Source organism: Dermochelys coriacea, chromosome 13 (assembly GCF_009764565.3).
Source record: "Dermochelys coriacea isolate rDerCor1 chromosome 13, rDerCor1.pri.v4, whole genome shotgun sequence".
Classification (NCBI taxonomy): Eukaryota; Metazoa; Chordata; order Testudines; family Dermochelyidae; genus Dermochelys; species Dermochelys coriacea.
Window position 1 is genome coordinate 31254704 of NC_050080.1, and position 10171 is coordinate 31264874.

At 48.2% G+C, this 10171-nt stretch overlaps 1 protein-coding gene and 1 long non-coding RNA gene across 2 annotated transcripts; one reads left to right on the forward strand and one right to left on the reverse strand.

Moving 5' to 3' along the window:
• The first annotated feature begins 3542 nt into the window (after positions 1–3542).
• On the forward strand, positions 3543–5817 carry LOC119842084. The gene is made up of 3 exons (XR_005288666.2): positions 3543–3755; positions 5213–5394; positions 5479–5817. It is a non-coding gene; the product is annotated as an uncharacterized LOC119842084 (long non-coding RNA).
• Positions 5818–6317: 500 nt separating this feature from the next.
• On the reverse strand, positions 6318–6852 carry LOC119842083 (40S ribosomal protein S3a-A-like). The gene has a single exon (XM_038369994.2). It carries the CDS (start codon positions 6825–6827, stop codon positions 6339–6341), a length of 489 nt encoding a protein of 162 aa, XP_038225922.1. The 5' UTR covers positions 6828–6852; the 3' UTR covers positions 6318–6338.
• Between the last annotated feature and the right edge of the window lie 3319 nt (positions 6853–10171).

The window sequence follows — 10171 nt, forward strand, 5'->3', positions numbered from 1 at the left end:
CTAATGTGAACAGCCTCCCTCCAAAACTGGCAGAGGTGCTCGGAGGAGGAGGCAGAGATGAGTGATCGGTGGGCAGGGGGTGGGACCTCGGGAGGGGGGGGAGTGTTGGGGCCTGGGGATGGGGTGGAGCACGGGTGGGGTCTCGGGAGGGCAACCACCCGCAAAACCAAAAGTCAGCACCTATGTGTGAGATATCACACACACTCTGCTCTCCAGCAGAATTCGGCTTGCAGGCAGCCATGGTAAGGCAAAGGGTTTCAGCTTCTTCAACCTTCATAACATGTGGGAATGGTTTCAAACAGCGGCGCCCTCCTTTCCCATACCAAGCAAAGCCTGTTGGGTTGGCCGTTTAAAAGAGGGGCTGCAGTTTTACGGTGAATGTGCAGCACAACCCAACCCCCCTCCCACCCAATTCTCTGGGATGATCGCTTCCCCCACTGTGTGGCTAGTATCAGGAAGATCCCTGTCAGCCAAATGCGAACAGCTCAGCATGAATGGTCCTCCACTCGCGGGGATGATTTCTTTTCAGCCAAAGGCAAACAGCCCAATAGGAACAGGCACCTCTGAATGTCCCCTTAAACAAATTTCCTGTATTTCAAGCAGGTGACCATGAATTATATCACTCTCCTGAGGCTAACACAGAGAGATAAAGAACGGATGTTGCTTGAATGTCACCGAAGCCCTGGCCCATTCACTGCAATGCTTTGTTCTGCAATGATTCCAGGCTACTGGCTTGGCATGGTAAAGTGTCCTACCATGGAGGATGGAATAAGGCTGCCCTTCCCAGAAACCTTCTGCAAAGGCTTTCAGACTAGCTACAGGAGAGCTTCATGGAGATGTCCCTGGAGGATTTCCGCTCCATCCCCAGACACGTTAACAGACTTTTCTAGTAGCTATATTGGCCGCGAATGCATCCCAAGTCTTCAGGGCAATTAATCATTAAACATGCTTGATTTTAAACCCTGTATTATATTTACAAAGGTACACTCACCAGAGGTGCCTTCCCCGGCTTCATGGTCCGGGACCCCGCCTTGGGAGGGTTGGGAGGATATTGGCTCCAAGGTGATGAACAGTTCCTGGCTGCTGGGGAGAAGGGATTCTCCGCTTGCCTGCTGTGCACTATCCTCAACCTCCTCCTCATCCTCCTCATCCACAAAATCCTCATCCCTGTTGCGTGAGACTCCCCCCTTGCAGGTGTCCACGGACAGTGGTGGGGTAGTGGTAGGGTGTCCCCCCTAGAATTGCATGCAGCTCATCATAGAAGCGGCAGATATGGGGCTCTGACCCGGAGCGACCGTGTGTCTCCTTTGTTTTTTGATAGGCTTGCCTGAGCTCCTTAATTTTCATGCAGCACTGCTGTGTGTCCCTGTTGTAGCCTCTGTCCATTATGCCCTTGGAGATTTTGGCATATATATTGGCAGTTCGTCTTTTGGAAATGAATTCTGCCTGCACGGATTCTTCTCCCCATACAGCAATCAGATCCAGTGTCTCCTGTTCGGTCCATGCTGGAGCTCTTTTGCAATTCTGGGACTCCATGGTCACCTGTGCTGATCAGCTCGCCACACTGGCCAAACAGGAAATGAAATTCAAAAATCCCAGGGCTTTTCCTGAGTACCGGTCCAAGTGCATCTGAGTTGAAAGTGCTGTCCAGATCAGTCACAATGGAGCACTCTGGGATAGCTCCCGGAGGCCAATACCATTGAATTGTGTCCACACTACCCCAAATTTGACCCAGTGAGGTCAATTTTAGCGCTAAACCCCTCGCTGGGGAGGAGTACAGAAATCGATTTTAAGAGCCCTTTAAGTCGACAAAACAGGCTTGGTCGTGTGGATGGGTGCAGGGTTAAATTGACCTAATGCTGCTAAATTCGACCTAAACTTGTAATGTAGACCATGGCTTAGATGAACAACAGTAATTTCTCCAGTTTTTCCTCTTATGGAAGCCATTCCTTTACCTTTGGTCATCTTTGTTGCCCTTCTCTGAACCAATTCCAGTTCCAATTTTTTGAGATGGGGTGATCAGAACTCGACACAGTATTCAAGGTGTGGGCACATCATATTTATATAATAGCATTATGATATTTTCTGTCTTATTTTTGTCCCTTTCCTAATAGTTCCTAATGTACTGTTAGCCTTTCTGACTGCTGTTGTGCACTGACCAGAAGTTTTCAGATAGTTATCCATAGTGACTCCCAGATCTCTTTCTTGGGTAGCAGCAGCTAATTTAGAATCCATCATTGTGTGTGTATAGTTGGGATTATTTTTTTAATGTGTATTTCATCTTCCTCACCGCCCAACAGACCCAGGAACTCTCCTATAACAAGGGAGCGTGGGTAACCACTTTCAGCCCAGGCAATCAGGTCCTCCTTCTACTCCCAAGTACAGAGTCTAAACTACTGGCCAAGAGGCAAGGGCCCTACGAAATTATGTGCCAAGTTGAGCCAGTCAATTATGAGGTTAGACAACCTGACAAATGGAAGCCAATCCAAGTCTATCACATCAACCTGCTGAAAGCATGGAAAGAACGAGAAAGCCTATTCATGGTCCCGTACCCCCTGGAACCAGAACTGGGGCCCCAAGTGCCTTACACCCTGTCCCCAGAGGCTATACAAATAGGGGAACAACATTGCCCTGAACAAAGGGCCCAGGTGCAGAGCCTAGTAAAAGCATTCCAGACGGTGTTCTCATCACAGCCAGGAAGGACCCACCTCATGCATCACCACATCCAGACTGAACCTTGACAGATTGTCCAGGAGAACCCCATGCCACTTCCCCGGAAAGTGCATGAGGCAGTAAAACAGGAAGTCCAGACCATGTTGGAGCTTGAAGTCATTGAGGAATCCCACAGCGAGTGGCGAAGTCCTGTCACATTAGTCCCAAAGCCGGATGGCACTGTCCGGTTTTGCATCGACTTCAGGAAGGTCAATGCAATTTCCAAATTTGATGCTTACCCCACGCCCCATGTGGATGAATTACTAGACGGGCTAGGCTAAGCTCAGTATATCACCACCTTACACTTAACAAAGGGGTATTGGCAAATCCCACTCACATCAGAATCGCAAGAATGCCACTCCATTCGGCCTCTACCAGTTTTGAACTATGCCCTTTGGACTCCAGGGGGCACCCGCAAAGTTCCAAAGCCTTATGAACCATGTTTTGCAGTCCCATAACTCGTATGCCTTAGCCTATTTAGATGATGTAGTTATCTACAGCCGAACCTGGGAAGAACATCTAGCACAAATTGCGGCAGTGCTCTGCTCCCTGCAATAGGCTGGACTAATAGCAAACCCTGCAAAATGTAAAATAGGGAAAGAAGAAACCACCTACCTGGGATACATTTTGGGGAAAGACCAGATCCATTCCCTTATAGATAAAGTCCAGGGCTTCAAGGACACCCCATGTCCTACCACTAAGAAACAGGTCAAGAGTGTTTTGGACTTGCTGGCTACTACCACCGGTTTGTACTGAGGGTCTCAGAGATTGCAGCCTCTCTCAAAGATCTGGTTACAATCTACCAGCCCCAACCTGCCACACCTGCAGCAAATGCTCCATCTGCTGGAGGAATTAAAAGGCAGGGAATTAGCTCATTTGGGTGGCAGGGCTGGAGGTGAGCAGACCTGCAGCCTACAGCTCCAACAGAGCAGAGGGAAGCCTAAGACTCTGACACAGCTGCCCCAAGGGGCTCTCCCTGTGGGAAAGGAGGACCCACCCCAGAGATAACCAGAGAGGAAGTATCCTGTGGACCTTGCACATTGGTAAGCCCCTTTACTTATTGTTGTTTGGGTTTCCCCACCAGGAGAAACCCTTGGACTAAGCTAACCCCTGGGGTTGTGGACAAGAGGAAAAGCCCCAGGGAGGACAGTCTTAGGCAGGCTTGGTTGCCTGACTGCTGGTAGCCCAAAGGGCCTGGGGTCGGACCCAGTGGAATGGTAGGGCCCCTTGGCCATCAGGAGTTGCAGCTGTGATCACTAGGCCATGCTCTCCAAGGGAGGACGGTTACAACACCTTACATGACATACTTTACACAAGAGTTGCAATTGTATATCAGTGGTAGCAACAATGATTATACATGGTCATATTTTAGTCATATAATGTCACATCTGCAATGCCCCCAGATCCCAGTGTATATGATGTGGAGAGGCTAGCTTGTGTTTGTTAGCCACTTACTGCGGAGAAACTTAGAAAGTGAACAGGGGAAAGCTAAACACCGGCCAACCAAATACTGAGCAACTGAACATTCCCAGAGGAAAAACAAGGGCTTTGTGAAGGAAATGAGTTCCTTACTCCATTTCAGGTTGGAGTGGGGTGAGAAAAGCCTTACTTGGCATCACCTAGATGTGCAGAAAGCCTCAGCCTAGCAGAGAACAATTAATACTGCCAGATACTACTGACATGCAAGGAAGCGCTTGGGGATTGTGCAGCAAATAGACTAGCAATAGCAATTCACAGATCCTAGACAGCACTATCCACTGGGACTGCTACAGAGGGAACCCACGCCTCTAGGCTTTGGATTCCTGCAGTGTTTCAGGCTCCAGGAGTCTGAATAGAGTCTAGCCACTGCCCCAATCTCAGTGTCCCTAGGCACACACTACCTGGCACCCCCATTCTGAGTGCTGGAACCTGCTGTCCAGCCACATAGCCCCTCTGGACACAGCACTGACCCTTCAGACTCCCTGGTACTTAAACACACCCCTCTCCTAGGATTCCACCCAACAGGTATAGAGTTTCTGGTTACAGTTTAACTCTCTCGGAGTCACACTGCAGTTTGAAGCACTCAACACACACGTTGCCCAGTCTAACATCTTTATGCTCTTTACTTAGCAGATATGGTGCAGGAGAGCACCGATCACACAAGACATCCTAACTACAGAGTCCCTCACTAGCTTGCCCTTCTCTTGGGAGTCCAAGGGGGATCATCTGTGCTCTGGCAGACAGGAAAGATCCTCTGCCCTCTTGCCTAGCCTGTCCAGCAGCTCCCTCATCTTACTCTGGTACAAAATGGCTCTCTACCCTGTTCTCTAGGGCAGAGTTCCCTATATATATGTTTATTCATGCTTACTTATGCTTGTTTCACTGTTCACATTTGAATGTATTGTTAGTATTAAAATAATTACTTGTATGGCATTTTGGACAATGGAATCCATCTTTTAAAAGGGAGTCCAGTTTTGGGTTTACAACCCACTTTCGCACCTTTTCGTTTGGCGAGAAACAGGGTTTGCCTCTGAGAAGACTTGATCAAACTGGTCTGAACTAGAACTTTCGTGACACAGAAGGCATAAAAAGGCTGCACACCCTGTCAGCGGGGCTGTCCATCTGAGAGGCAGTCAGCGACTATCACGTTTGCGTGGGCATCGAGGACTTCCTTCACCATCTTACGTGATCTATCCCACTGATGTGAGTATCCTCCACCTGAATCCACTTACCTTGTTCCTGGTTCCAGTGATTGCCAACACTAACAGTCTCCTGTTTCCAACGCAGGGAAGATCCTGAGCTCTTCCTGTCCCTGGTAACCACTGGGTGCATAGTTGCAGGTCCAGGTCCCTATGAACCCAAGCAATGGAGAGACTGTCACTTAATACCCGCAGCTGATCCCACTCGAGATCCATCCTTCAAGATACAGTACAGTTCTGGGGTACCTTGGTTTAGTTTGTTTTGTTAGAAGTGTAAACTGCCAAGAGCTGTATTGGGGACCGGGCTTCAGGCCGATTTTGGGCAACAACATTGCTCTTTTATGGTTTTAATCTTTTATTCTCCCCCCCGCACCCCTTCTCCCTGACATTGATAGTAACCCTTTTAATACATTTCCTGTTTATTTTCGAAGAATTTCCTCTCTAGTCTTCTGTTACCTACCTGGTGGGCAATGGGAAGATTTTAGTTAACTTACTCCCCAGGTGATTAGATACCGGTATTGCCAGCCAAAGAACCTGACCCTGTTACCTAAGGCCATGTAACAGTTCCACCCTGGCATTCCCTTTATAGATTCCTGCAGGGGTCACCTGCTTCTTTTGTTCTGCCTTTTGGTAATTTTCCACAGCTCTAAACTCCCCTCCCTTCAGACAAGAGGAGGAAGTGTCTTCTCTGAGCTAAAGCAAAGCCATTGTCCCAAGGTGTTTGACTTTGAACAGATGATCACTCACCATTGTCTCTGGCCTGGCACAGCTGTGACAGAACCCTGGTAACTCAGGAGGAGCCATACACATGGGCTTTCCAGGACACAGTAATTTCATGCTACAATTTCATAAAATCGCCCACAGGTCAGAAGTGATGCTGACAGACCCTTCAGTTCATCACAGCTCCATGTTCAAATAACATTTTTATTTTTGCATCCATTTTTGATTCTAGACAGACTCTTGCACAGGGGGCTCATATCCATTGGCTCGCTCTACTTTAGCACCTGTCTCATCCCCAGAAGGTTTTCCAGTGCCACCACCTTCACCGTGCAGTTCCATCAGCTCGCCCAGTTCAAACTTGGGCTTCTTAAGCATCGTCACTTTGCTGACATACACATCATGAAGAGGGTAGATGGATTGACAAACTTTTTCTATGTCTTTGCCAGTGCTGTCTGGGATCAGCTTATTGACAACTTCTTTCAGATCATTAGTTTGCACCTCCCGTGTCATGATTTCCACCATTTTCTTGCGAATTTGGCGGACCTGCTGGTGCTGGGCATATGAGGTCTTGCAAATCTGGTTATTGCGCTTCTTGGTAAAACCCATGCAAAAGAGGCACAGTAGATATCCATCGGTAGTTTTGACATCAAGATGGGCTTCAATCATTGTCTGCCATTTTTTGACCATGGAACATATCTTGTCACGGGTGAGGTCCATTCCATGGAAGTTGGTCAGCAGATAGCTGATGATTCAAGCCAGGTTCCTGCTGCCTCTCAGCTCTGAAATCTCCAGCTGTGTTCACCAGTTTAGGCCCAAAAGAGTTGACCTTTTGACTTCAGAACTAGTGTAGTCAGGCTTGTGGTTTGGTCTGCACTGTTGCATGACTGAGTACCTCTATCCCACTTAGTCAGAGCGAGAGCTATCATCCCGTGACAACAGCCATGACAACTTGTAAGCCTGCTGCCAGTCAGTGTTGGCAGCAACCAGGGCTGGGCTCAGTGTCTAGGGGTTCCTTTTCAACAATACAACACAAAACCAGCTTGAGCCCCCACCCAGTGACCTGGGACAATTACACACCACCTCCTGGGTGCCTCTAAGATGCAATACTTCCCCTCTTGCAAGCACAGAGTCTGAGTGGAGCAAAAAACTTTAATAAAAGGAGGGAAGTAACAGCATTAATTTGTGAATACACCACAAACAGGGTTCATAAACATAAACCATGAGCAAAAGACTCACCCCCAAGTAAGTTGGGCAGTGTCCTTTTCCCTCAGGTTCTTAAGTCCAGCAACCAAAAGTCCCTTTAACATGCCCATCCCTTCGCTGCACCCCACTCACGGTTGTCCTTGGTCAGTGCAGACCCAGAGTTGAGAGGTGCATCTGCAGATTTCAGCTCCCACCCTGGGGGGAAGGGGAAAGAAGGTACCTTACTCGCTCTGCTTCCCAGGCTCTACTCCAATCCTCTCTGCCAGCCGCTCTGCTGGCCAATCACCGTTCCTCTCCACCAGCTGCCTTGCCGGCCGACTGCCACACCTCTCCACTGGCCATCCTGCCGTGGCCGATTGCTAATCCACAAGGATGTCTTCAGGTCCCACCACTCAACCCAGCTCTCAGTGATTTCAGCTGTTAGTGGGGGAGCCTCACTGCTGGTGCACACTAAGTAGTCTCTTGCATCAGAGATATTGTCCCAAAGCAGGTCTAACACTCAGATCTAGGTATCAGTGATTTCAGCTCTATGGTGTGTAACCTGATTCTCAATTGAGTCTAAATTAGTTCTTTTATTACACAGTGCAGAGAGAACAGGTCAAATGGTGTCTAAGACCCTTAAGCCGGGCCCACACCACCCTCTCTCTCAACTCACTGGGCTTTGGAACCCATGTCCCCTGCCTAGCGAGTCCCTCAATTGGGGTATGCCAAGTACAGTTCTGCTGCCCTTGATTCACACAACAAGGATAAGAAATGTTTTACAGGTCCCACACGCTGCCTGGCTAAGGAACCCGACTCACAGAAGTTGGTTGACCACATTGAAAACACATGTCCTCTCCTTGGCTTCCTAGCTGGCTGTCTCCCAAGGTGCTTGTCACTTTTGTAGCCATCTGCTCACCCCACAGTGCCTGAGCCCTTCCTCATTCCCACCTCTGGCTGTTCAAGGATGAACTGCTGCATCTTGTGGTGATGTTTGGTGAAATGCTGGTTGCATGAGTTTCAGCCCTGTTGAGGCAAGTCTGTAATGCCTTTTCCTGGGATAGTTAATTGCCAGAAGCCATGTTCAAAAGCCTGCCATGCAGAGTCTGGCTCTGGATCCTGTTGTCTTTTGTTTCTACACAACATTCAGAATGTGGGGAACCCACACTGGCACAACTGGATTCCAAATACAGTAGAACCTCAGAGTTATGAACATCTCGGAGTTTTGCTAATGGTTGACGTCTCCAGTGACCTGATAGTCAAACTCTTACAGATACTAGTCTTCCAGAATGAGTTATTGTTGGCCCTGGTGTCTGACCACAAGCCACAATTCATGATCAGCCAGTCTCGTACACTTAGCCAGCCAAACAATGTGGGCAGGTTTGCATTGGAGCACCTGGTGCAATGTTCAAATGGGAAATGCTGGGACTGGAGTGAGTTTGGGGCAGCTTTGGCATTCCCATGCTCTGATATGGGTCTACTTTTCTTAGCTGCCTGCTGTGAAGCCGGTTCTCCCTCTTTCTCACCATTTCCAGTTTGGCCACTCAGGCAGGTCTAGCTTCTGCCATTGGATCAAGTAAGTTCCAGTCTAAGGATTAGGTGTTGATCTGCCGACAGCACCGACCCCAGGGACTAACCAGGCTTCACTAGGTCAGTCACACACTTGGTGCAGCTAACTGGAGCTCTGGGCAGTCTGAAGGTTCATGTACATCAGTTGTAGCCACATGGTATCCCTGGAAGGCAGAAGTTAATTGGAGGATGTCAATTCTTGGGTTGAAGCTGAGGTGGTCCCCTTCCTCCACTACAGCACCCTGAAAAGGTGTGTGACACCTGTCCTTCCCAAGGTACCAGTGAGTTCTGTGGGCATCACTACAGGGATCCAATCTGTGCAACAGTTGGCCTTGTGACCCTTCAGAGTACGGGTTGTGGATGTTTTACTTATTGTTCCTATAGCCTTCTGTCTAACCATGGTGCTAGGAGAGCAGAGTTCAGGGAAGGTTAGATCTGTCTGTAGATGCTTTTGGGGGCGCTTCACTCTCATAGAACCTGACCTCTGACTTTTCCTCAGGCTTTCAGACAGGGAGTCCACTCTGGGCAGCCCTGAGCTAGGCAAGAGAGTCTCCTCTGCAAGAGGTATATTATAACAAACGGGTTCCACTGGATCTGCTGCATGCCTCTTCCCCAGCTGACACAACAATCATCAAAGGGAAGAGTGTTACAAAGCAAAATCAAAACCTCTCCCACAGCAGCCTTCCCGTTTGATCACATTCTTGGAAGACAAGATCTGTTTGTCAAAGCTAGCATCCCTGGCAAATATTTTCACATTTGAAAGAGCTCAATGCAAGCATGCGGGGGAAATGCTCCAGCATCTACAAACATGGCTCAAAAAAGCCCAGCATTCAAAAAAATGTGACTTTTTATTGGGTGATTCACCGCTTTGATGTTTCTGGAAACACAGTTTATAATATTAGCCATAAAAAGTGTTTAGATCAAATGTCTCTTTATCAGCACCAGAATAGTGTCATTTCTTGAGCCATTGTTAGGTTCAGCTCTAGGAATGATATATCTAGGTTCCCCCTCACTGCCCCGGAGACATGAAGGGGAGAGAAAAGAAGATAGGGTAAGGCAGAGGAGGAAAGATAAAAGATAGAGAAAGAAATGAAGTGATCAAAATTGGCCAAGGACCACTTACAATATACACCTCTACCCCGATATAACGCGGTTCTCAGGAGCCAAAAAATCTTACCGCGTTATAGGTGAAACCACGTTGTATGGGGTAGAGGGATTAGAGTGTACAAGAAATAATGTGCTTTGAAATTTTACTAGGAAAGATATTTTATTCCTTTAGGATAAAAATGTTTGGAAACTTGCAAACTAAA